Source organism: Cebidichthys violaceus, unplaced genomic scaffold, assembly GCF_023349555.1.
Source record: "Cebidichthys violaceus isolate CVI_PGR_0920_01 unplaced genomic scaffold, fCebVio1.0.p SCAF_1, whole genome shotgun sequence".
NCBI lineage: Eukaryota > Metazoa > Chordata > Actinopteri > Perciformes > Stichaeidae > Cebidichthys > Cebidichthys violaceus.
The window spans coordinates 1,646,224-1,672,642 of record NW_027176262.1 but is presented as its reverse complement, the minus strand read 5'-3'; the positions used below and the strand labels follow the sequence as shown (position 1 = coordinate 1,672,642).

The 26,419-nt window shown below is 42.2% G+C and overlaps 2 protein-coding genes across 5 annotated transcripts in view; one reads left to right on the top strand and one right to left on the bottom strand.

Annotated features, from left to right (window-relative positions):
• The window catches only part of LOC137868674 (alpha-2-macroglobulin), a 31,589-nt gene extending 10,924 nt beyond the window's left edge, over window positions 1-20,665 (top strand). Inside the window, exons 14-36 of one of the 4 annotated variants that reach the window (XM_068705568.1) lie at window positions 325-470; window positions 1,688-1,837; window positions 2,662-2,841; window positions 3,045-3,138; window positions 3,425-3,587; window positions 5,166-5,391; window positions 6,697-6,823; window positions 8,865-8,986; window positions 9,317-9,368; window positions 9,943-10,026; window positions 10,117-10,293; window positions 10,559-10,640; window positions 12,779-12,935; window positions 15,643-15,717; window positions 15,903-16,068; window positions 17,469-17,665; window positions 17,743-17,958; window positions 18,097-18,215; window positions 18,526-18,616; window positions 18,722-18,790; window positions 18,869-18,974; window positions 19,470-19,511; window positions 20,151-20,665. In XM_068705568.1, coding sequence (XP_068561669.1) covers window positions 325-470; window positions 1,688-1,837; window positions 2,662-2,841; window positions 3,045-3,138; window positions 3,425-3,587; window positions 5,166-5,391; window positions 6,697-6,823; window positions 8,865-8,986; window positions 9,317-9,368; window positions 9,943-10,026; window positions 10,117-10,293; window positions 10,559-10,640; window positions 12,779-12,935; window positions 15,643-15,717; window positions 15,903-16,068; window positions 17,469-17,665; window positions 17,743-17,958; window positions 18,097-18,215; window positions 18,526-18,616; window positions 18,722-18,790; window positions 18,869-18,974; window positions 19,470-19,511; window positions 20,151-20,173 — 2,864 coding nt within the window. In that variant the 3' untranslated portion in view covers window positions 20,174-20,665. Of the gene's footprint in view, window positions 1-324; window positions 471-1,687; window positions 1,838-2,661; window positions 2,842-3,044; window positions 3,139-3,217; window positions 3,375-3,424; window positions 3,588-5,165; window positions 5,392-6,696; window positions 6,824-8,864; window positions 8,987-9,316; window positions 9,369-9,942; window positions 10,027-10,116; window positions 10,294-10,558; window positions 10,641-12,778; window positions 12,936-15,642; window positions 15,718-15,902; window positions 16,069-17,468; window positions 17,666-17,742; window positions 17,959-18,096; window positions 18,216-18,525; window positions 18,617-18,721; window positions 18,791-18,868; window positions 18,975-19,469; window positions 19,512-20,150 lie in introns of all 4 variants that reach the window. The other 3 variants (XM_068705575.1, XM_068705591.1, XM_068705583.1) reach the window with 3 other exon arrangements.
• phldb1b (pleckstrin homology-like domain, family B, member 1b) overlaps window positions 20,626-26,419 on the bottom strand; it is a 62,539-nt gene continuing 56,745 nt past the window's right edge. Inside the window, exon 24 of the mRNA XM_068705555.1 lies at window positions 20,626-24,383. Within this exon, the coding sequence (XP_068561656.1) occupies window positions 24,243-24,383 (141 nt within the window). The 3' untranslated portion in view covers window positions 20,626-24,242. The remainder of the gene's footprint in view (window positions 24,384-26,419) is intronic.

Below are 26,419 nucleotides of genomic sequence, written 5' to 3'. Positions count from 1 at the left end.
GCTCGGAAAAACCCAATCTCTAGTTTACAGTCTTCTTCAATACAGCATGATGTTCATTTAGTACATTATGCTCCATTTAGAGTCAAACAGACCATAAAGAGGGTATAAAAAACCACATGGGAACAGCTGTAATCCTAGACGATGACGGTGAAATTGGCGAACTCAAGGCTTTAAAACCAACCAATGAGTGACGTCATGACGACTAAGTCCACTTCTTATTCACAGTCTGTGGTTTGGGGATTTGTTGACAATAACCAAACGTAGTATATTATTATTAGACGGTCACGTCTCAGTTCTTTTGTCTCTCTGTGTTTTATGCTTCAGTCAACAAAGGAGAGCTGTCCGTCTCACTCCGTCAGGTTACAAACCTGGCACCGTTTGCCCAAGTGGTGGTTTACACCGTGATGCCCAGTGGAGAGGCTGTGGCCGACAGCAAGGACTTCCCTGTTCGGCTCTGCCTCAATAACAAGGTACCAGCTGAATGACACTGTATACAAAATATATCGGAAATAAATGAGTCCAAGTCTTGAAAGCAATTTAAACACTAAGCAGTGTAAGAAATAAAATACAGTAGTAGTAAAATGCAGAAATGTATTAATATCTTGAATGTGGTTCAATCAAAGGCAGCATTAAACAGAGACGTCTTCCGTCTGGATCTAAAGGAGCTGAGGGTCTCAGCAGACCTGCAGCTTTCTGGGACTTTGTTCCAGATGTGTGGAGCAGAAGAACTGAACGCTGCTTCTCCATGTTTAGTTCTGACTCTGGGACCAGGAAGTAGACCAGGTCCCAGACCACCTAAAGGGGTCGGGATGGTTCATGAGGTAGCAGCAGATCCCTGAACCATTCAGTGCTTTATGAACCAACAGCAGGACTTTAAAGTCTTTGTTGGACAGGAAGCCAGTGAAGACCTCAGAACTGGACTGATTGAAGTGATTGAAGCGGAGCGCTGACTTTCAATCATTTGTCCTCGGTACCAAAAACAATGACTTCTGTTTTCTCTTTGTTTAACTGAAGAACATTCTGTCACATCAGCTGTTGATTTGTTCAATGCATTTAGCCAGCCCTTGTATGGGATTATAGTCCCCTGGTGAAATCGTTGTATAGATTTGTGTGTCGTCTGCATAATTATGAACACACTTTGTTGTTTTACATAATTTGAGCTAGTGGAAGCATGTAGATGTTGAACAGAAGAGGCCCCAGCATTGAACCTTGGGGAACACCACATGTCATTTTAGTCAGCTCTGATGTGTAATTAGCTAGAGACACAAAGTATTCTCGGTCCTTCAAGTAGGAATCAAACCAGTTAAGTGCTGTGCCAGAGAGTCCCATCCAGATTTTTAGTCTTTCTAGTACTATGTTATGGTCGACCGTGTCGAATGCAGCACTGAGATCTAGTAATACTAAGACTGAAGTTCTGCCATTGTCTGTGTTTAAGTGGATGTCGTTGAAAACCTTAACAAGAGCAGTCTCAGTACTGTGGTGCTGTCGAAAGCCTGACTGGAAGATCAAACAACAAAGGGATCTGTATCTGTTAATCTGGATCATCAATGATCGGTTTTTAGTTTCGGTAAAAGTTATATTTGCTCCCCTTTTTCTTTTGTGCTGATCCGTGATCCAATCTGAACCTTGAGTTTTATAATAACTGAGACTAATGACTCTCCACCTTTTTGGTGTCTCCTGTGTTCAGGTGTCCCTGAAGTTCTCCTCTCTCCAGGAGCTTCCAGCGGAGAAGACCACGCTCAGTCTGAAGGCTCACCCAGGCTCCATGTGCTCCGTCAGGGCCATCGACCAGAGCGTCCTGCTGCTGCAGCCGGAGCAGGAGCTCACCGTTGACTCGGTACGACGCCGTCCTTGGCGCTGGTTTGACCCACGTTAACAATCAATGCTTTTAACGCCTAATCCAGAGAAAAGTGGACCTGGTAGTTCTTAATTCATGAAGCGTAGACTAGTAGTTCACCAGTGTGCAAAAGCCTTTCAAACTACATTTAGACAAGTTCAAGTCACGATTTATTATAAACACAATTATTACTATCATTGTTAATAATATGATCAATATCATTAATATAATTGTTAATATTATTATTATTATTACTATAATTGTTCACATTAGTATAATTATTATTATTATTACTATAATTGTTAATAATATTGTCATTATTATTGCTATAATTGTTCATATAATTATTATTATTACTATAATTGTTAATATCATAATTATTATTATTACTATAATTGTTAATATCATAATTATTATTATTACTATCATTGTTCATATAATTATTATTATTATTATTACTATAATTGTTCATATTAGTATCATTATATTACTATAATTGTTCATATTGACATCATTATTATTACTATCATTGTTCATATAATTATTATTATTATAATTGTTAATATCATAATTATTATTATTACTATCATTGTTCATATAATTATTATTATTATAATTGTTAATATCATAATTATTATTATTACTATCATTGTTCATATAATTATTATTATTACTATAATTGTTCATATCATCATCATCATTATTATTATTATTATTATTATTATTACTATAATTGTTCATATTAGTATCATTGTTATATTACTATAATTGTTCATATTTGTGTGTGTGTGTGTGTGTGTGTGTGTGTGTGTGTGTGTGTGTAGGTGTACAGCCGGCTGCCTCTACAGAAGCTGTCAGGTTACCACCACGACCTGGAAGACTCTGACCCGTACCCCTGCCTCCCTGAGCCGATGCCAGGACTGAGGATTGAGGGTGGTCGAGCGAAGCGCTCGTTCTACTTTGGATCGACCAATCAGAAGAATGACGTCTACAGCATCTTTAAAGTAGAACATTTTCATTGGCTTTAAAAAAACAACAACAATGCTCAACAAGGTGTTGACATGTATCATATAATTTGTGTTAGCTGTATATTTATCTGGGTCATTTAAAACCGGTAAGGTTTCATTCTGTGTCCATCAGTAGAGACAAAATCATATTACTTCATATTTAATTTTTTTATCACCTCACTCTCTCTCTTCCCTTCTAGGAAATAGGAATCAAAGTTGTGACCAACTCTGATGTGAAAAAACCTCAAAACTGCTATGACAGGGATTTTCTCATGTACGAAGACATGGAAGATGGTATGTGTTATGATTTCCCACTAATGTGTACCATTCATATTGACCCTACAACAACAAATGATTTACTGTAACATTTGAGGTTCAGCTGATATGCTGTACGACTCAATGCCCGAGGCCAATACCGATCCTGTTAGAGCGAAGACTGACATTCCTGCTAAAGCGGAGCCTGGAAAGACAGAGGAGACTGTTAGAACATACTTCCCTGAGACCTGGATCTGGGACCTGGTGTCCGTTGGGTAAGTTTAGTTGTGTAATCAGACTTTTTTTTTTATGCTCGTGTTCCTAGATTACGTAGACTCTCCGGTCCCCATGGCCAACATGATGCCACAGAGGTCAGATTCTCTGCTGAAAGTTAAAGAGGAGGAGGAGGAGGAGGAGGAGGAGGAGAAGAAGGAGACCGTCAGGACATTCTTCCCTGAGACCTGGATCTGGGACCTAGTTCCTGTGGGGTAATAATCAAGGATCAAATCATCAATATACGTTTTTCTTATTTTCAGACATTTGTGCTTTTTGAACTCTGACAGAGTTCAAAAAGCATTGAGTTTCTTCATATCATTCCGGACATTTTTAATTTTCAATAATTCATAATAATTTCATAATTGTTTCACTAAAATATTTCACATGAATTGTTGTAGTCATGCTAGCAGCAGGGCTTTAGGTATGGCAATGTCGGACAGTAACTGCCACACATTGTGCTAAACTTCATGGAAATCCACCCAACAGTTGTTGAGATACTTCAGTCTGGAGCAGACATTCATGGTCCTCAGAGGCGACCATGATTGGTGATCCACTGACCTTTCTTCAAGCACCACTAGGGGTTGATGTTTTTTTTTTTTTTTTAGCTTTTACTGAAATATCTTGCTAACCGTGCGAAAGTTCGTAGCAATCCATCGAACAGACATTCATGGTGCCCAGTGGATAAATCCTTATGATTTTGGTCATCCTCTTAACTTTTTTTTTTTTTTTTATAGCATCACCATCGGGTCAATATTCAAATGTAATGTAATGTAAAAAAAAATGACTGTAATGTAAATGTATCTAATACTTTGGTTTATGACGAAATACCTGCAAAACCTATGACATAAGCAAAAGTTACGTTTGTACAGATATTCATGGTTCCCAGAAGAAGCATCGTAATGACTTCAATATTCTGGCTTTTAGCACCAGAATGAGGTTAACATTTGTGGTTCAGCCGCCGCAATGTTTATAGCCGAGTGGAGACAATCCCACAATCATAGATGAGCAGATGGAATGTTTACCATGTTCACAATCATAATTTATAGATTTCAAAGCCTAACTTTTGGAAGCAAGCATTGACGTTGACCATCGTTAGCATGCTGATGTTCGAGTTTACCTCCAGAGTTGCGTTTGGGTCCAGGAATATAAATTCCTTTCCACCACTGAAGACCGTTTTAAATCCCTGCTAGCGGTGTCTCCAGCTGCAGAACTAGCTATGTATGCTAGTGCACCTTGGGTAATAGGCCCCTTGACGTCAAACCAGGAGGCAACCTCTGGTTCTGTCGAGTGAAGCCGATGCTTCATGTGTTAAAGCTGCATTCTCTCTAGTGTCCACCAGGGGGCGACTCCTCTGGTTGTATAGAAGTCTAGTCTAAAATGACTCTACTTCTCTCTTGATTTATTCCCTCAGTAAACATTGTAAACATGAGTTTATGGTCTCAATCTCTAGTTTACAGTCTTCTTCAATACAGCATGATGTTCATTTAGTACATTATGCTCCATTTAGAGTCAAACACACCAAACAACAACATGGCGACGGTCGTAATCCAAGATGGCGACGGCGAAATCGCTGAACTCCAGCCTTCAAAACATCAGTCCAACCAATGGGTGACGTCGCCACGACTACGTCCACCTCTTATATATAAAGTCTGCGCGTCAAACACACAGGACAGCTCATCGTTTACTGATGCACATTGTCATGAAAAGTGTTTTCACTCGTAGACCTTTTAGAGAAACTCGGTGCTACTTGAATGTTCTTTGGTTTGACTCTCGCTCGTGTGTTTCCACAGAGACAGCGGCTCGGTGGACGTGGAGAAGACGGTCCCCGACACCATCACTAAATGGGCCGCCGGAGCTTTCTGCGTCTCCTCCGTGGGCTTCGGCGTGTCGCCCAACGCCGCGCTGACGGCCTTCCAGCCGTTCTTCGTCAGTCTCACCTTGCCGTACTCCGTCATCCGAGGGGAGGTGTTCACACTCAAAGCCACCGTCTTCAGCTATCTCTCCAAGTGCATTATGGTAAATACTGAAGGTCCTGTGTCTCTTTGCAGAAGTGTGTTTCATATGTTTTGTTGTCGGCAGATATCCCCGGTGGTCTTTGACTATATATCAGATATCAAGTATGACACGAGGGCCCCGGCGGTCTGTTTTAGGCCTCTGGTCTTTAGTAGACCATGTAGTTCCACCAGGATAAGTGTCTCCTCCCCCCCCCCCCAAGGTTCCTTACTATGGTTCAATGTTGGGCAACGATTTCAAGGAGGATTTTTGAAAAGGGTCCGGTTAACGTAGGTTCACTTCGCCGAGCGAATAGACGAGTTAACTGCTCTGAGGCAGGTAGTCCCTGTGGCTGGACCTCCTCCACCGTGAGGCAGGTAGTCCCTGTGGCTGGACCTCCTCCACTGTGAGGCAGGTAGTCCCTGTGGCTGGACCTCCTCCACCGTGAGGCAGGTAGTCCCTGTGGCTGGACCTCCTCCACCGTGAGGCAGGTAGTCCCTGTGGCTGGACCTCCTCCACTGCGAGGCAGGTAGTCCCTGTGGCTGGACCTCCTCCACTGTGAGGCAGGTAGTCCCTGAGGCTGGACCTCCTCCACTGTGAACATGTTTGATTCATTTTGTATGGTTTTAATGTCTGTCACCAGTCTCAAGTTCTACAGGAAGAATCCACACTCGCCTTCACGCCACAGGGAGGAGCAGAACATATTAGTCAAAACCTTCGGGACATATTAGTACATTCAATGCCCTCGGGATATAATAGTCCACACATACACATACGGGACATATTAGTCAAAAGGCTAATATGAGTTTACTATCATGTCCTCGAAGGCTTTGCGTGTACTAATGTGTCCCTAAGGCGTTGACTAATGTGTACTATTCCGTCCAAAAAGGCAACTAGTATGTAAGAATCTGTCCAAAAAGGCATTGACTAATATGTCTCTGTAGAGACTAAGAACCTGCAGAGCGAAGAGAGTCTCTTTAAAGAGTGTAGACTAAAGAGTCCGCTGAGGGGAGAGACTCTCTGGTCTGAGACCAGAGATCTCAGTGTTTGTGTTTTCTGCTCTCTGCCTCTCCCAGGATGTGACGGTTGTCTTTGGGCGTCTCTGCTTCTCAACCAAGCAGAGACTCTTGTGTGTACATTATGTCCTAATAAGGAGCCTCCTGTCATTATGACATCATGATATTAGGGCTCATTATGTCCTTCTACCAGGAAGCCTGTTGGTATGTCGAGTGTCCATTATGTCCTAAAATAGTCTCTCTGTTTCTGGATACGGAAGGATCAGCCTGTGTGTGTGTGTGTGTGTGTGTGTGTGTGTGTGTGTCTCTGCAGGTGAACGTCTCGCTGGCCGAGTCGGACCAGTACCACTTCAGAACCTGTGACGGCTGCCGCTACACTGTGTGTCTGTGTGGAGAGGAGAGCCGGACCTTCTCCTGGATCCTAACTCCAGCTGCTCTAGGTGATGATATGAATGATGCCGACTCGCCTCCATTCAGAGACAAATAGTCATATTTATATTTGTTCAGATGTTATTCATCTTTTACATGGATCACATATTTATTGCGTCTTCCTTTTGGTCGTCAGTGGAACAATAATTTCATGACAATAGCAATTATGTTATTGTTGTAAGTGTCACAATAATTATTAGAACAATTGCAATAATGAGTATAATATTAATTACTATATTAATAGGAACTGCTGCTTCTCAGGAAAAGCAAATGACCCTCTGTGTTTGAGCAGTTTGATTGATTCTTATTCTTATTTATTTTTTATTCTGACAGTTTTGAAATTAAAATATGAAATGTCTTGATTTGCAAAGTGGTGAATTTAGTGGCTAAATAACATAAGATCAAACTTTGGATAAATAATCACATTTATTTTCAATATGAGCTTTTAATGGATTGAATTAATTACAAATCACATTTACTTTATGTCAATAGAGTCTTTATTCATCATTTAGATGCTTCATATATTTATGAATTATTGACATGAACATGAACTCGTCATGGCTTCTACGTGTTCTTTGGTTTCTTTTGACCTGTTGTGTAATAAATACAGTAGTGATGAGGAGCAGATCACACACAGCTGTTCAAGGCATGAAGAAGAGAACCAGTCAAAGAACCGTTGAATGATTCAAACGTCAGGATCATGTGATGACCTCGTTCTCCATGTAAAGCCCCGAAAACAAAGTATGTCTGTGTAACATTACATATTTATGGGTAATTATGCAACGACTCAAAGGTCACGTCTGGGGGGGGAAAAAAATGTCCTTTATTGGAAATTTTAACAAAAACAACAAAATTCTGACATATGACATCTGAGAGTCAAGTGAGCTCCGCCCACTTCAAACCGACGACATAAGTACATCAAAATAAAAACACAAAATCTGTCATGTGAAGTAATCCACAGTTCTGTATTTTGTTCATTTTTGGACCCAATTAATCACAAACTAAAATGTGTTTTTAAAAACACAAACATGAACATTCATGCTGGAGATAATGAAAGCATTTTATTACTGTATGAAGTGAGGGGCTGCCTGAAGGATATGACATGTGTGAACAGTGAACATTAAGCATTAACAAATTAAACACTATCAGTAGTAAGGAGCGCGTTTGTCTCGCTGCTCTTTTACCACTTAGACGGTCGAGGTTTGATTTAATAAATCGTCAGAGCAACATTACATCCCATAATATATCTATGTGGATTGAATCTGTGAACTGGAGCGGTCTCAGCCTCCTCGCCTCCTCCTGTCTCTTACTGCCGCTAACAGTAGAATGTGCAATCCTCACCATGAAACACTGATGATGTTTGTTCCGTCTGACGCCCAAACTCTCACTCCGGCTGACGAAGATGAGACGGAACAAGCTAATTAATCTCCATTAAGGGCTGACAGCTGCTCTGTCTGCACCGCTGGAAGCAAAGGGGGGGGGGTTGTAACGCAGAGGATTTCCATCAGCAGGGATGGAGTACGAAGCTCTGATGAATGTCAAATTGCGTTCCCCTTAACTCCCCCCCCCTCAGAGGAATGCTGACAATCACTTGTACTAACAAGTCAGGTAGTATCTCTGACGAAACAGTCAGAAACCTCTCCCTCGGGGGGTGATCTGTACTCGTCCTCTGTGTGAAGGATTGTGGGCTGTGAAGGCGGGGGGGGGCTGGAGCGGTATAATAAGGGAACAAATGGGGAGTAATGAGGGCGAATGAGATGGGAGACAGTGGGAGGAAGGCAAACACAGGCGGGAGGTGATGGAGAATAATGAGTGGGATTGAGAAGCAGGACGGAGGAAGCTGGCTTTTTCTTTTTTTTGCCTCCGTACACAAAATTTGACAGTGTGACAGGAAGCACTAATCACTGCAGCCCCCAGCTTTCTGAGTAGTGTGTGTGTGTGTGTGTGTGTGTGTGTGTGTGTGTGTGTGTGTGTGTGTGTGTGTGTGTGTGTGTGTGTGTGTGTGTGTGTGTGTGTGTGTGTGTGTGTGTGTGTGTGTGTGTCCACGCACAGGTCAGGTGGATCTGAAGGTCAGCGTCGAGGCCCTGAAGACGAACGCACTTTGCGGCAACGAGGTGGCCACCGTCCCCGACGTGGGCCGGATCGACACGGTGGTGCGCCCCCTGCTGGTGGAGGTCAGTGAGCGGCAAACAAACGTGACGCCAGCAGAACGTCTGAGTTCCACTGCTAACGAGGCCACGGACTGTCAGGGCCAGAACTTTATGGACTGTGACGCAATTTAACTTTTTCATGAATTCACTTTTTTACATCCTGTACTGTGACTTTACATTACATACTGTATTATGACCTTTATATATATATATATTTGAATGACGCACTTATAGCTCACCATCTATTCATGTCGTACTACACTATGACGTAATACCCGTGGCTGTATATGTTTAATTTGTAATACTTGTCGCGTTGACTTGTCGTCGATCTCGTTCTCCGGTTCTCTCCTCCAGGCTGAAGGAACGCCACAGATGGTCAGCCACAACGCGCTGCTCTGTCCCGCAGGTGAGCGTCAACCACCTGCGTATCAAAGGCCGTCTCCATTTCAACGCTTCATTTCATTTTGTTGGCGTTCAAACGGGTACATGTGTGAAATCTGAGCTCAGCATTTTAATCCAAACTGTGAGAGAGGAGATGTTCTGTCCGGGTCAGAAGTTCTCCCGGTTCGGTTCAGTGGGATCCATCATTGATGGTGATCGGCTGCTCACTATTGTCTCTCAGAGATCGTTTGAAACGTCGGACATAGAACAGATGGTTTTTGTCATGTTACATCCGTCATTTGGCGGCCATTTTGAAAACACGTCACTTTATTCATGTTCAAATCAAATCAGGGATACGTGTAACAAAGGTACTATTAGCTTAGCTTAGCATACAGACTGTAAACGGAGGGAAACTGATAGCCTGGCTGTGACTTTGTGTGTAGATTAATCAAACTAAATATACTGAGCTTCTGAAGGATACGCTACGCTGTGGTGTTATTGGGTGGTTATATGCTAAGCTAGTTAGCTTCATATTTAGCGCACAGACATGAGAGCAGAGCTTTGTGTGTCATTGATGAGTCTGCTGTCTGTGTTTCCAGACGGGCCGGTGGAGAAGAACATCTCCCTTTTGATGCCCGAGATGTTCGTGGCCGGATCGGCCCGGGCCTCCGTCTCCGTTCTGGGTCAGGGTCACTAGTTTATCTCGCTATCGAGACTTAGCACGCTGTCTGCTGTCAAGCTTCCAACGCGCTAAGTACGACGCATCTCTGCAGGTGACCTGATGGGCCGGGCCCTGAAGAACCTGGACCGGCTCCTGGCCATGCCGTACGGCTGCGGGGAGCAGAACATGGTGCTGTTCGCTCCCAACATCTTCATCCTCGACTACCTGCAGAGCACGGCTCAGCTGACGGAGGACATTCGGAACAGAGCGACGCGCTTCCTGAAGAGCGGTGAGTCCTTCTGTGAGCGGGTCTCAAACGGACCAGAACAACGACGCCAGGTGTGAGAAGACGAAGACGGTGAACGTTATCTAAAATCTTGTCTCACCGTATTTTAAACTGCTGTGTTCTGATATCTCGTAAGTCGTGTTGTCCATTATTCAAATGGTGTGTGTGTGTGTGTGTGTGTGTGTGTGTGTGTGTGTGTGTGTGTGTGTGTGTGTGTGTGTGTGTGTGTGTGTGTGTGTGTGTGTGTGTGTGTGTGTGTTTGTGTTAGGATATCAGAGGGAGCTCAGCTACAAGCATGACGACGGCTCCTACAGCGCTTTTGGGAAGAGTGACGAGTCCGGAAACACCTGGTCAGTAAAGGTTAAACAGAAACGAGTCACGAGTTTGATTCAATATTTAATACATCTTCAGTCATGATGGAGCACGTTTCATACATTTACACGCATCTTTAAATAACGATTTTATTCATTTTAAAAATGTGTTATAATAATAAAATAGATTTACTTGATTTATGTTGAGATTGTAGTTTTGTTAAAATCACTGGTGAAAAGCAGAAACCTCACCCACTTCACTAAAGTTTAACGTTTTAATAGTAACATGAATAACAGAATATGTTCATTTATATAAGTCCTGATGAACTGCAGTTGCATCATTGGTGAGAGAACATTTATTTAGAGCGTCGCTGGTAACAATTTCTGGGCTCAAGTCTCACACTTCATTTGATGAGAGGATCACAACACACACACACAGACACCCACAGACACACACACACACACACACACACACACACACACACACACACACACACACACACACACACAGTGTGTCCTGTTTGGCACGGGCAAGTATCCTAATAATTTACTTTATAGGGAGCCTGCCAGAAAATATTAATATTTGCATTTAATGGGCTTACAGCTCAGAGCCTCGGGGGGGATTCAACAAACCTTCTGCTGTGTGAAAGGGTGCTGGGCAGTTTGGTGTGTGTGTGTGTGTGTGTGTGTGTGTGTGTGTGTGTGTGTGTGTGTGTGTGTGTGTGTGTGTGTGTGTGAGGAGAAAACTAGAGCTCTCAAGTGTTCAGTTAAATTAGAATGGAATCGTCCAAATCCCTTTAAAATCCCAGGACTCTCTATCAAGGAGAACATTTATAGATTTTTTATTTGAAGACGCGTTGAATCAATACTGTTTGTGACCAATGGATCAACAGGACGGCGTGTTCAGTGACAGGTGTCGATTGTATCGATGAACCGACCATGCAGAGCTTTTTATCCTCTTTTACCGCAGTTGTTTTATTTTTTTTAGACCCACAAACTCGACGCAGACGCGGCAGGAAGCTGTTCTCACTGCCTCCCTGTTGACCCCTTTATTCACTGCACCGCTGCTGCAGAGCTATTAGCGCCGCTGATAAAATTGAAGCTGTTTTGCCGTCATTGTTCTCCGTATATTGTTCTGAAGCAGTCGGTCTTTTAAACGCTGCACTGCTTCTCGGTCGTATACTCGGATACTCTGGAGGCCGTTTGGCCTCGTGTGCTGTGATTAGTTTGGCGTGCCGCTAACACACCAGTCATACTTTAGTTTTAATAAACACATGGCATTTCTTCCTGGTGTTGTTCAAAACTGAAATAACGTGGTGTAACATGCTCCACACTCTACCTGCTCTGCACCAAACAGTCAACGTTAGCAGCTGACTGAGGAACATAGTGGAGCGTTTAGCAGCAAAAGAGTCAGATATTTTTGGGGGTGGAGACCAAAAACGGAGCAAAAATTAGTCGTGAGGCCAGAGACACGACTTAAGATGAATGCTGATGTTGCTGGATGTGTAAAAGAGTAATTGTTTGCACCTCCATGAGGTAATAAATGATATGTCAATGTTTACAGCTTGTTCTGCTGCCCCCAAGTGGCCAACAAATATTATATTATAGCAGGGTCCTTTCTGAATATAGTTTATGGAGCAACGGACAGAAGTTAATCCACAACCTGTACTGGTGAAGGTACATTATAACATCTTCGTGATGTGTTCACGTGTAATCTGTAAAATGTAGTTTTGGTGATAAACTTTAAAAAATCCAGTAGTTTGAAGGAGATGTTCTTTAAACGTTTTATTTACATTTATATCTATATCTTCTTTTGTGCTGATCTAATCTGTGACTCTGATACGATCCAAACTTTTATGATCCGTTGAAATATAATAATATAGTGCAATACAATACACTGTGTGTAGTGTAATGTAATCTGTCTGTAACTGGCTTCATTCCAAATGTATGAGATGTGGATATTTAACTTTCTGCTTTGTGCATCAGTGTGACACAGGAGACTCTTACAGAATGGTCCTGAAGCTGGGTTCATGTCGGGGTCACCAACACAGACACACATGGTTCATTTGTTTTCTAAAAAAAGCCTTGTGTGTGTGTGTGTGTGTGTGTGTGTGTGTGTGTGTGTGTGTGTGTGTGTGTGTGTGTGTGTGTGTGTGTGTGTGTGTCCCTCACTCCAGGCTGACGTCTTTTGTGATGAAGTCCTTCGGCGGGGCGAGATCGTACATCTTTGTGAACGACGCCCACATCACAGAATCCAGGAGGTGGCTGTCTGGACTCCAGCGCCCCGACGGCTGCATCAGATCTGTGGGGAAACTCTTCCACAACGGCATGAAGGTGACGCCGTCGGTCTGAACGAGTGTCGGGTTTTAGTTTTTTTTACGTCATCTGCTGTTTAGTGGCTTTCAGAGCTCTGCTTGGCTGAATTCTTCCTCTAAGACATAACCGCAGAATTGGCTCAATGCGAGGAGCAATTTGCATAAAGTTTCTGAGAGCAGAGATTGCCCCGGGCGCACACGCGCACACGCACACGCACACGCACACGCACACACACACACACACACACACACACACACACACACACACTCGGAGCAGAAGAAATATCCCAAACAAATTATTGAGAGCCAGTTCCTATCAAAGCAGTGTTTCCTGAAGCCGAGTAAAACCCAAAAAAGCAGTGTGTCTGAGACAAGTGATAAGTGAGTAGTAGTGTAGCGGTAATCCATACGGAAGTATCAAGATTAATGACACAGTTTACCGTTAACCATCAGAGTGTAAATAAAGTTTAACGTTAACATCACAGTGTAAATAAAGTTTACCGTTAACCATCACAGTGTAAATAAAGTTTAATGTTAACCATCACAGTGTTAATAAAGTTTAATGTTAACCATCACAGTGTAAATAAAGTTTAACGTTAACCATCACAGTGTAAATAAAGTTTAACGTTAACCATCACAGTGTAAATAAAGTTTAATGTTAACATCACAGTGTAAATAAAGTTTAATGTTAACATCACAGTGTAAATAAAGTTTAACGTTAACATCACAGTGTAAATAAAGTTTAATGTTAACATCACAGTGTAAATAAAGTTTAACGTTAACCATCACAGTGTAAATAAAGTTTAACGTTAACCATCACAGTGTAAATAAAGTTTAACGTTAACCATCACAGTGTAAATAAAGTTTAATGTTAACATCACAGTGTTAATAAAGTTTAATGTTAACATCACAGTGTAAATAAAGTTTAATGTTAACATCACAGTGTAAATAAAGTTTAATGTTAACCATCACAGTGTAAATAAAGTTTAATGTTAACATCACAGTGTTAATAAAGTTTAATGTTAACATCACAGTGTAAATAAAGTTTAATGTTAACATCACAGTGTAAATAAAGTTTAACGTTAACATCACAGTGTAAATAAAGTTTAATGTTAACATCACAGTGTAAATAAAGTTTAATGTTAACATCACAGTGTAAATAAAGTTTAACGTTAACCATCACAGTGTAAATAAAGTTTAATGTTAACATCACAGTGTAAATAAAGTTTAACGTTAATCATCACAGTGTAAATAAAGTTTAATGTTAACCATCACAGTGTAAATAAAGTTTAACGTTAACCATCACAGTGTAAATAAAGTTTAATGTTAACCATCACAGTGTAAATAAAGTTTAACGTTAACCATCACAGTGTAAATAAAGTTTAATGTTAACATCACAGTGTTAATAAAGTTTAATGTTAACCATCACAGTGTAAATAAAGTTTAATGTTAACCATCACAGTGTAAATAAAGTTTAACGTTAACTATCAGAGTGTAAATAAAGTTCTCCTGACGATGGTTCTCCTCCAGTACTCAGTAGAACGTGTGGTTCTAGTCAGGTCGAGATATCTCAGCCACACCTTGAGCACATTTCGTTAACAACAAAGGGATCTGTATCAGTTCAAATGGATCATCAATGATCAATACTTAGTGTCAGGTGATCAGTTCTTTGCTCCCTTTTTCTTTTGCGCTGATCCGATCTGAGACTCTGATCCGTGACTTTATTGATCCGCTGCTCCTCTAATGAGGAGTCACCGGTCTCAAAGAACCGGATGAGAGTTCTATCCGCTCGGCTCAGACTCGGCGTGTCCTCGGTGGAGAAGGTGAGCGCTTCGTCCCTGGGGGGGAAGGAAAGAAGAGACGAACCGTTCGGTTGAATTCAATCAACCGGTTTAATGGCTGATGGGAGTTCATGTGCAATAAAACAAGCGACGCTTCCAATCAGCAGTAACCGAATCAATTGTCACCAAGTGAAATGTGCGTCTCTCTCCCGTCATTTAATGGCATCTTGTCTGACTAATAAAGGATTGAATGGCCAAAAAATACTTAAAGAACGAGTGAAATATTGCATTTAACTTTGAGTACTCTGTCCTCATCAGGAGAAACAGTTTAATGTGTGATAACGGTAAACTTTGATAGAGTATTAACATGATTATAGATTTAGTTGAGCTCTGTAAACACACTGCAGCTTTATGTGAGAACAGTCACATCCAAGATCATTGGATAAAAAACAGCTGAATTTACCCCCAAAATATGTATACAACATAACAAAACGCATAAGAAAAGCAGCTAGTAAAGTTCCCTCAGAGAAGAGTCGTTTTTAACGTTGACTGTTTAACACTTACAGAAACATTCAGTCCTGCTGTGTTTTTGTTCTGTTAGCCGTTAGCCCCGTTAGCAGGCGGACGTTTTTGTTTTGCTAACAGCTGCTAATGGCTGCTAACGGCTGCTAACTAGCCCTCATTTCCTTCCGACATAATTATTAATTTCTTTTTGCTAAATGAAACATATACTTACAAACAAACAGTGTGAATAATTTAAAAACCATAAGAGGTTCTTTAAGCATTTGTAATAAATGAGCTCAACAAATATTAGGCTGTCGGGTCTGGCAGTATGCGAGATACATGATGCATAATCTCCTCCTGGGGGAGATGATGATAACTACAGCTGTCATTATTTGTAGTTCTTTGTTAGTTCAGGTGTAAGTGTGTCTTTGTTTGTAACAGGGAGGAGTGAGTGACGACGTGTCGCTGACGGCCTACATCACCGCCGCTCTGCTGGAGCTCGACGCCAACGCAACGGTGAGTCTGACTCCTTTATCTATATGAAATAAAAGACGGCCTTTTAGTGCATGAATGCATCATTTAATATAAATGAATTGCCAAAAACAAGTTGCCTCGCATACAACTCTAATGTTTTGGAAGCCTGCAGAGAAATGATTGGTTCGTTGATTGTTCCACTTATTAAGAGTTCTCCGCATTGACAGGACCGCGTGGTGCAGAACTGCCTGAACTGTCTCAAGGAAGCGGCGGCCGGCCAGCTGGACAACCTGTACACCACCGCCCTGCTGTCCTACACCTTCGCTCTGGCCGGAGACGTGGAGATGAAGAGCAAACTCATCACGTACCTGCATGACAAGTCCAACACTCAGGGTGAGGCGGTGAAACTATCGGCAAACGTCTGGTCTGTTCAAAAACCTTCAAGGCAGCTTCAGCACAAACATGAAACTAAAAAACGGCAACATTTTCTGTTTAGTTGCTTAAAAAAAATTGCGGTCGAAACAAAACTATTTTAAATAATGACAAGTTGAAGTGGCAGTCTGAATACAAACACTGAAAGAAGTGGCAGTAAAAATGGAAGTGCAGACAGAGGTAGAAGTTTCAGTTCAAGTGTTGAATGAAGTTGAAGTGTCAATTTAAGGTGTTGAAGTCCAAGCACTGAACAGAGAAATGTAGGCGATAAATTGTGCTGAAAGTTTAGTTGGAGTACTGAAAGCAGTTGAAGTGAGTTGAGTATGAACAATGGAAGTTTAAGTTTTTGTAGACTTGAGGGTTTGAAGTGTCGGTGTTGAAGAGTAAAGCATTGAACAGAGTTGACATTTCAACTACATTCATATTTATCTTCAACTGACATGCAAGTGTTACAAGTAGCTGAAAGCTCAGTTGAAGTGGAGACGCTGAAGTGTGTGTGTGCACTGTAAGCAGTTGAAGCGTCAGATTGACGTGTCAGCACTCACTGCAGTGAAAAGATCTTCAACTGCTTTCAGACCTTACAGTTCAGTTGTCATGTAGTGAGTGAAAGCAGTTGAAGTGTCGGTAAGAAATGTAAGGGACGAAAATGTCATTTAAAGGTTAGAAGGTTGTGAGGAACATTTAACTGATTATGATCTCAATTTCATAAAGATGCCACTATAAGACCTAAAGAAGTAAAGGAAAGCACCAGCGAGAAGAGAGAACCAGTAAAATGAGGTTTTCTAAAGAAACACTACCGCTTTAGTCCACAGGGACCGCCAGAATCAACACAACATGAACGTTAACAAGACGACACAATGGGTCTCCTGCTGAAAGCAGAGCGAGCTTGAAGATTCTACCAATGCATTTATTATTTATTATTGATATTGTCTGGCCTGTGCTTTGTTTTCTGTAAGCGTAGTATTTTTATTAGACTCAGACTCAGCAGCGTTCTTGATATCGGCCCATCGCTCGTTAACGCCGAGGAAGTGAAGAGAGGCGCTCTGCTGCTCAGAGACCTGCTCGTTATAGTTTATTCATATTGAACGTGTCGCTCACAAAGTCAACGACTCTGGAGACGGACCGATCCCCCGTTTCATTAAATGTTGTCTTTGACCTTCGCTTTTTTTGTTTTTATTTACATTTTTATTTTTAAATGACGATAAAAAGTTGTCTTTAGAAAGTCTTGATAGCAGCTGATGAAACGTAAAGCAGCCTCTGTAACACTTCGGTCTGTGTAGATCTTCCTGCTCGTTGATTTAAGTGCTCAGTGAGTCGTCTCTAAGCTTCTAATGGAGGAACTCCACCGCTCTCACCGGCAGATGGCATCCGTCACTGGAACAGAGCCGGGGCTTCTGGGAAAGGCCTGGACTCTTTGGAGGTGGAGATGACGTCCTACGTGCTGCTGGCTCTGCTCTCCGGTCCGGTTCTGCCAAACTTCGGGTTGGATTACTCCTCGGGCATCGTCCGCTGGCTCGCCCAGCAGCAGAATCCGTTCGGGGGCTTCTCCTCCACACAGGTGGGACGGATCACACACGGGGGGGGGAGGGGGGGGTTTAAACGCTTCCCATAAACCACCTCTCTCTGCTCCTTCAGGACACCGTGGTGGCCCTCCAGGCTCTGGCAAAGTACGGCGCCGCCACCTACAGCGCGGAGGGCCGCACCACGGTGACGGTGACGTCGTTGGGAGGCCCGGACAGAGAGTTCACGGTGGATCGGAACAACCGGCTGCTGTACCAGGAGGAGAAGCTGAGCGAGATCCCCGGAGAGTACGCCGTCCGAGCCCGGGGCCAGAGCTGTGTGCTGGCTCAGGTACGTTCAGAGACGTGACGAGCGTGGAGGCCGAGGAAGACGTAGCCTTTATTCATAGCAATAACATCAGTGGTTCCTGATATCTATTGATGGTTTATTGTTCCGTCATAAATGAATGTTGGTGACGTCTGTCCACAGATCTCCATGCATTACAACGTTCCTCCTCCTCCAGACTTCTCCGCCTTCAACGTCTCCACCAACATCATGGCCAAATGCAAGATCAGCCGGCCTCAGCTCATCCTCTTTGTGCACGTCAGGTACTGTGTGTGTGTGTGTGTGTGTGTGTGTGTATAAACGTGGGGTCAGAATGAAGTTTTGCTGATTTATTTCTATATTTATTTACTTTTTCTTTGTCATGTTTTAAATATGACTTCATGTTTTCTTCCAGGTGAGTTTTAATTTACATAACTTGCTAAACACACAATATATACCTGGTGTTTAGAGTGCATGGAGACATTGTGTAAAGTGTGTGTGTGTGTGTGTGTGTGTGTGTGTGTGTGTGTGTGTGTGTGTGTGTGTGTGTGTGTGTGTGTGTGTGTGTGTGTGTGTGCGTGTGTGTGTGTGCAGGTACCAGGGCAGGAGGGAGGAAACCAACATGGTCATCATCAACATCAAACTGCTGTCTGGATACATTCTGGATAAAAGCTCCCTGAAGCTGGTCAGGAAACGGATACTTAAATACTACCAGGCTGTTAAATACCTTTGACATAGTACTTCATGTTGTGTAGTATTCTGAAGGCAGCATGCTTTGTGTGTGTTGTAGCTGAAGAGCGACCGCTCGGTGAAGCGCGTGGACATGGACGAAGGATTCATCAACATCTACTTAGATGGGGTACATCAGTGCAGCCTTTACTTCCTGTTATGATGAGTCAGCATGACGATGATTTGACTGGTTTGTTTGTGGTTGCAGCTGAAGAAGGATGAGACAAAGATCCACAGTGTGACCCTAGAGCAGGACATTGCTGTCAGGAACCTGAAACCAGCTGTGGTCAAAGTCTACGACTACTACCAGACCAGTAAGAGCTTCAGTCTTCTCTTTCTGTTAATGTCAGCGATTCCCGGTTTTCTTCACCTTACCATTGGTCCTCTGGGTCTCTGGGTGGCGTCTAGGGACTCTATAGTTCTGCTGGAGGACCTTAAGCGTCTATGGAGAAGGACTTTCGATTGGCCTTTCGTTTCTTTGCAGATGATGTGGTTGTGTTGCTTTCATCATACCGGGACCTTCAGCTCACACTGGGGCGGTTTACAGCCGAGTGTGAAGGTGTTGAGCTGATGGTCAGAACCTCCGAGTCTGAGGCCAGAGCTCTGTGCTAGAAAATCTGGATTTAAGCGTGAAAAGTTTGCTCCGAACAAACTTTAACTTTGCTGTGCACTGATACAGGAGTTGAAATTGTGACTTTTTTCCCGCCTTTCAGTCGGTTTGGTGTTAGATCTACCATATGAAACTAGATGACTTGGCCCATCGTGTTTCCTCTGCTGTTGATCTGATGTGTGTTTGGTTTTGTTTTCAGGCGACGTGGCGGTCACTGACTACACTTCCCCCTGTGCAGAGTGTAAGTAATCTTTTACTGCGATGTAGTAGAAGTAGCACAGAGGAGGTACTACTCAGCAGGACAGTTAGGATCTGTCTACACATTTCCAGATATCTTTGAAAACCAGTATTTTCCTCTAAGTCCAGGTCCATCGTCCACACGCAGTTTGAGTTACTGAAACGTTTTGAAGAATCGGTCCTTTAGTCTTCAGTGACTTTGTTTCCATTTGAACACGTAAAACGAAGCATTAGCGAAACGATAACTTTGTACAATCAATATTACGCATGCTCACAACCACAATGGTGGACGATGTACAAAAAAAGCTATAATTTGCTACTATGGTTTAACTATCGTTTGATTTGTAAATATCGTCAAAGAATCTTCTTCTCTGGTTTTTGATGAATCGTTGACGTAGCTTTTATCGCCACCTACTGGCACGGCGAAGTTGTGTTTTTAGTGTGGACAGAATTTTTAGTAAAGAGTAAAATTAGTTTTCCAAATCTTTTTTTTATCAAACATCACAAGCGATTTAATGTATCATATCAAATGTATCGTATCAAAATCACATGAATGTTATTTCTCTGAAATTATTACTCTCGTCAGAGTATGTTGGTAGTTTAAAGGTTAATAAGTTAATAAGTGAACGTGTTTTCATTCCAGACGACAGCGTCAACGAGCTGTGAAACCCACGAGTGAATCGCCTCCGGGACGTCTTTCACTTTGAAGAAAGAAACTTCTAGATGTGAATTTTAATTTTTAGACCGTTTAATTGTTTTTATTCCCTTTTTTTTAAACTTACTTTTCCAGCTGTGTTTCATTGTGGCTGAATTCCACTTTTAAGGAAAACATTTCTACCTTTTTCATATTTTAGCTTCCTCGTTAGTAAAGAACCAATAGTCAGTAGCTGCTGCTGTCTCCGTCCTCAACACTGGAACCGTCTCATCAGGACCGCTGAGCCCAAGAAAAGACCACGACATTCTGCAACAGTTCTGGTTTCTTTTAATAGATTTGACAAAATCCATATTATTCATACGTGAAGTCAACGCATGAGACATACAGGGTACCAATAACACAGTATGGTCCGAGTAGTGTGTGTGTGTGTGTGTGTGTGTGTGTGTGTGTGTGTGTGTGTGTGTGTGTGTGTGTGTGTGTGTGTGTGTGTGTGTGTGTGTGTGTGTGTGTGTGTGTGTGTGTGTGTGTGTGTGTGTGTGTGTGTGTGTGAAACAGGATCTACTTTCTAGAAAAAAACAAGTTTTGTGTGTGTGTTGCTGTACCAGTTTTTAAAAAACAAAGGTAGATTGATACATCACTACCATACAATTTGAAATGTAACTGACTGACAATAAAATTTCTAAAATGACAAAAATAAGTAAAAATTGTACTTCTCTTTAATACAATACTGTTTCATTTCAATAGCACGATTATTATTATTATTTTCATTCCGGCATCATCCTCTTTACAGTATATTTAGTTTCCTTTCTTTTCGACATCGATCACCACGGTAACGTATTCACCTACTAATCAACAGACGTGTTGAAGAGTTTGCTTTGTAAAGTAAAGGCAAGGGGACAGAATATATTAAGGTCTCTTCACTAGTTATTTTTTATTTTTTAAAGAAGTAAACGTGTCACTATCTCAGGCACCACAACCATAAATTATTATTATTACTGTACCAACACATGAAACTAAACAACAGTTCCACATGCTCAGAACATCACAGCGTAGCTTCAGTCGTGTTCACGATCGATAGAACGAGACGATCGGCGAGTTCCTCGGGCCTCGGCTCACAGTGGGGATTCAGAGACGTATGGAATTAAAACTTTAGTAAACAGACTTAATAAGGCAAACAACTACAATCAATAAATATTTAAATATATATATATATTATACCAAATTTCCAAAGAGTATAGTGTCGTATCACCATTTATTTTCATGTCTAATCTAAGCCGTCGAGAATTTACGTCACTAGCATTTTCACTCAAGTTGAAACTTTATTTATTTTTACACGTACATACATACGCGTTTACGCCTAAACAACGCTATTTTGAGTGTCGATAGAGCAGCTATGATGTTAGCTTATAGTCTAGCGCCGATCAAGCCAAACTCCATTGAGAAAACACGCGTTTTAAAAGATGTTCGCTCGTCGTCATGCAGCCAAAACTGACAAAACATGAATTTTGACTTTTTACAAATCTGTATTATGTTGTTATTTCGGGGTTCACACAGCTCTAGTGTGGCTCAATAGATACAGTGAAACATCTTTACTTTAAGTAGATTAGCGACTGAACTAGCTGATCCCCACTGTGCTCGGGGCCTCATCGCGTCCCCGTAGTGGAGCTACAGGCGCTAACCTGTCCACCTAGTGCGAGTACGTCTCAGGTGAACTAAGTAAAATGCATTCATACGATTGAAGCCTTTCCAGCGAGGCTGCGCAGGACTCACACAGACGACAACAACACGGTCAAGGCACAGTTCAGAATCGTCCATCCTGTGTTTGTGTGGTCTCTGTAGCGCCCTCTAGTGGTTGCTGCTTCAGGCTGGCAGTGACGGTGCCCCCCCCCCCCCGGCTAGCTGTAGTCGCGTCATCAAGTTAGCTAAAAGGCTACTTGGCTTATTTTTTTCTTCTGTTAATACGCGTGTTCAACATATTCAGGACTGAGAATGTGGAACGCTATGGTCTGACCAATAAAATGGGCTTTTGTGTTTTGGGGAGTCAGGAACTTCTGAGTGTTGGATATCATCCTGTCCTCAAACTGCCATTTTTTAAAATGTTGTTTCGCTTGCTTAGCCTAGCTTAGCACAAAGACCGGAAGCCCTTCAACATGTCCATTAATTCCTGACACCTCTGAGGACATTATCCCCGCTTAAACCACGGTCACAATTAAGACCATTCTTTTATATTTTCATGCATTTTGCAACCAAAATCTTAAGTTTTTCACAACTCTAACTGTGACCCTGAGGGTTCGCTAATACCTGGAACAATCATTACCATCCCATAAGGTTCTTATGCAATGGAAACGTTCACTGCTCCAGGAAATAGGACGGTACCTTTAGATACGACTTGGCAACAAGGGCTAGTTCTAATCCGTTTAGCTACGAGCCAGAAAGCTAACGTTATGCTAGCAAGACTAAAAGTCAACATTACGTATGATTGACAAAAAGTAAATATAATTTGACAGTATGTTTAACAACAAGACTAGCTATCTATTCAGCCATGTCGTTGTCCCCAAATAAACATAGCCAGGCTAGCTGTTTCTCAATCCTTATGCTAAGCTAGCTGTCTCACAGCTCTAGCTTCATATTTATCATTCGAATAAGGGAGTGGTATCAATCTTCTCGTCTAACTCTTGGCATGAAAGCAGCTAAACCTAAGAGAATGAAGCTAGAGCCAGGAGACTGTTAGCTTAGCTAAGCATTAAGACTGGCCCATCCAAGAAGTAGTCCCAACACGCTACTGCATGCTAAACCACAACTTATAGTTCCTTTGTTTAAAGCTCTGACATTATCTCATTTGTTTAGATGTTCTGGAAAGCAGATGTTTTTCTAATCAGTTTCCATGCTTTATGCTAAGCTAACTGTCTCACGGCTCTAGCTTCATAATTAGCATACAGCTATGAAAGTGGTATCAATCTTCAATATTTGTCTAACTCTTAGCATGAAAGAGCTAAGAGAATGAAGGTAGAGCCAGGAGACTGTTAGCGTAGCTTAGCATTAAGGCAGATGATTTTTCCCCTGCTTCCAGTCTTCATGCTAAGCTAACTGTCTCACAACTCCAGCTTCATAATTAGCATACAGATATGAAAGTTGCATCAATCTTCAATCTTTGTTTAACTCTTAGCATGAAAGCAGCTAGAGTGATAAGACGGTTAGCTTAGCTTAGCATTAAGGCAGATGATTTTTAGCCGTTTTCCCCCTGCTTCCAGTCTTCATGCTAAGCTAACTGCCTCCTGGCTCTAGCTTCGTATTTAGCACACACTTGGGTCAGAAAATGCGGATTTCTGTCAAACTAATGCACTTGGTCCTTAAAAGAATGTAATTCTTCTGGGTTTAGCGGCGTATTTGACCATCGTATTGGTGGAACCATAGTGAGTCTGCATGGTGGAGTCCTGAGCTGCAGAGGGTACTTTGGTAAACCTGTGTGAATGTAGTGTGACCCGGATGAAGCTCAGGAGAATAGTGTCAGTGTTCAGAAGTCTAAGAGCAGCACTGAGGTGAAGTGGACTTTAATGTGTTTCACTGTTACAGACAAAGAGAGCTGCTCTGTTTCTATCCTTTCTCTTCACACACACGTAGAAGACGTCTCTAAACTGTAGAACCCTTTGATTGAAACGGTCTAAACAAAACATTGGCATTATGTCATTTGGCAATTTTCTCTATAAGTAAAAAAAGAAAGAAAGAAAGGAAACAAATGATACAAAAGGTTCAACAAACAGATCTCCATTTGGCAATATAGAAAGGCTTTTTAAAAGTCTTTTGACAGTTATACATTTTGGTTTATATACAGATGTGTGTGTGTGTGTGTGTGTGTGTGTGTGGCCTCCCTTTTTCAATCCAAACTGAATCACGTAGAAAACGTGGAGGTGAAAACATCTACACCATAAAATCGAAGTGTGAGATTTAAAAAAAAGGAAACAAGGCGCTGTGTGTCCGGAAACAGGAAACAGGAAACAGGAAACAGTCCCTGCCGAAAAACCCCTAATCTGCTCGTCACCTGCGCTCTGATCTGATCTGATCTGATGTGTAACGCGTCCGTCAGTTCATGAACTGCGTGTATCCCTCCGCCCCCGTGACGATCACGTCCATCCAGATCCGCATGGCGTCGGCGGCGGGGGCCACCATGTAGTACAGCCGGTCGTGGGTCTTCACGCAGAAGGTCAGCGAGGGGTTCGGACTCTGGAGGAACCAGAGAGAGACAAGCTAGAATCTAGACCTTCAACAGCTGTTTACGAACAAAGACATAAATAATATGTTATATAGTCCACTGGTGGGCCTCAGAGCTCCATCTAGTGGGCCAACGAGGTGCTGCCAATCGGTTAGATTCAATTAAGAATGACATTTTAGGGGTAATTTAATAAACTAGTTATTTTTTGCATCTAAATGTGCTCAATAATTAACGTAAGTGACCAGATTAAAATGCACTATTTCAATAACTAGTTACACGTTTTCACTGTTAGCTGCTAACGCGACGCAAAACTGATTCTTAAAACAAAAAAGTACAAAGTGTGGAAAGAAATTTGAATAAATAACATTTGGATAAATTATTTATTTTGGTAGAACACATTAACGGCTTATTATTTTTTAGGAAGGCAGTCTTTGGAGGTTTTTTCTTAATCAGAGGTGGACGTTTGAAACGTAATGTTAGTTTTTAGTATTTTAGATTTTTCGTGCAAAGAAACGAGAATAAATATTATTTCTGGTTATAATCTTCAGGCTCAACTTGATCAAGTATTAAATGTGACGATGAGAAGAGTTCATCAGAGGTAGAATAATAAATACTGAGTGTAACGTGATACATGAGAGGAACCTCAAACATATAAAAGAACAACACTGATTTCATGAAAACCGTCTGTTCTATTTCTTCGTCTCTCGTTCCACTCGTCTTCATCACTCCTCTGTTGTGACATTGAAGAGACAAGTGGAATCAAAGTTCCACAGTTGATCACAGTAAGTCAGCGTGCGACAGGCCAACACACACACACACACACACACACACACACACACACACACACACACACACACACACACACACACACACTCTCTGAAGATGAGGAGCAGCTTTGTGTCAGTGACGAGACGATCATGAAGAAAAGAGAAAAATGGCCAAAAACGACACCTCAGGTTCTAGAGAAGGTTCCTCTAACAGACGTCTGTAGAACCTCTGAACCCTGAACCTGTTCTGTGGTACATGACGGTCCTGAACCTCCATCCTAACAACCGTGACTAGACGCAGAGACAACTACTACAGAAATACATTCATCATTAAAAAATGTATTTCTTTGATCATTTGTTTTACAAAAAATGGAAAACAATAGAATCTAAATATGTTAAAAGTTTCCACAAGTGTTCAAAAAGTCAGAAACAATGTCTCCGTTATATCATTAAACTATTGACATGTTTCAACCTCTCCTCCTCTCTCTCCTCCCTCTTTCCTCCTCTCCTCTCCTTCCTCCTCTCCCCCCTCTCTCCTCTCTCTCTTCTCCTCTCCTCCCTCTCTCCCTCCTCTCCTCTCTCCTCTCCTCTCTCTCCTCTCCTCTCTCTCTTCTCTCCCTCCTCTCCTCACTCCTCTCCTCTCTCTCCTCTCTCTCTTCTCCTCTCCCCCTTCTCGCCCTCCTCTCCTCTCTCCTCTCACTCCTCTCCTCTCTCTCTTCTCCCCCCTCTCTCCCTCCTCTCCCCCCTCTCTCCTCTCCTCTCTCTCTCCTCCCTCCTCATGACTGTTGGTCTCTGATTTCACAGTTTAATGTTTTTACACAATCTGGTTAAAGTGAACTCTTTATTAGAGGAGAGACTTATAATGAGGACATAAAGAATAAAATGATGAAACATCAACTTTAAGTTTTGTTTTGGCTGATTTTTCTGACGAACTGTTCGTCACACACGATGTGTTCAAGGACCGTTGGAAAGATGACAATCTGACGATAATGTCTGTTTTTACAGCTTCTGGCTGAGATGAAAGGTGACGTTTTGGGGTTCAGAGGGTTAAACAGTGGATCTACCTGCTTCAACACATGACATGTGACCAGAGTGTAAGCAGATCACTGGTTCACTGGTTCAGGCAGGATTAACAACTCAAACAGGAAGTGGAACATGCTTCAGTGGGGGGGGGGGGGGGGGGGGGGGGGTGATACATACACTGGTCACGTTCAGGTTGAATAATCCCCTCTGTGACGGCAGCCGGAGCAACAACACAAAACAAGAAGCAGAAGCAAAAA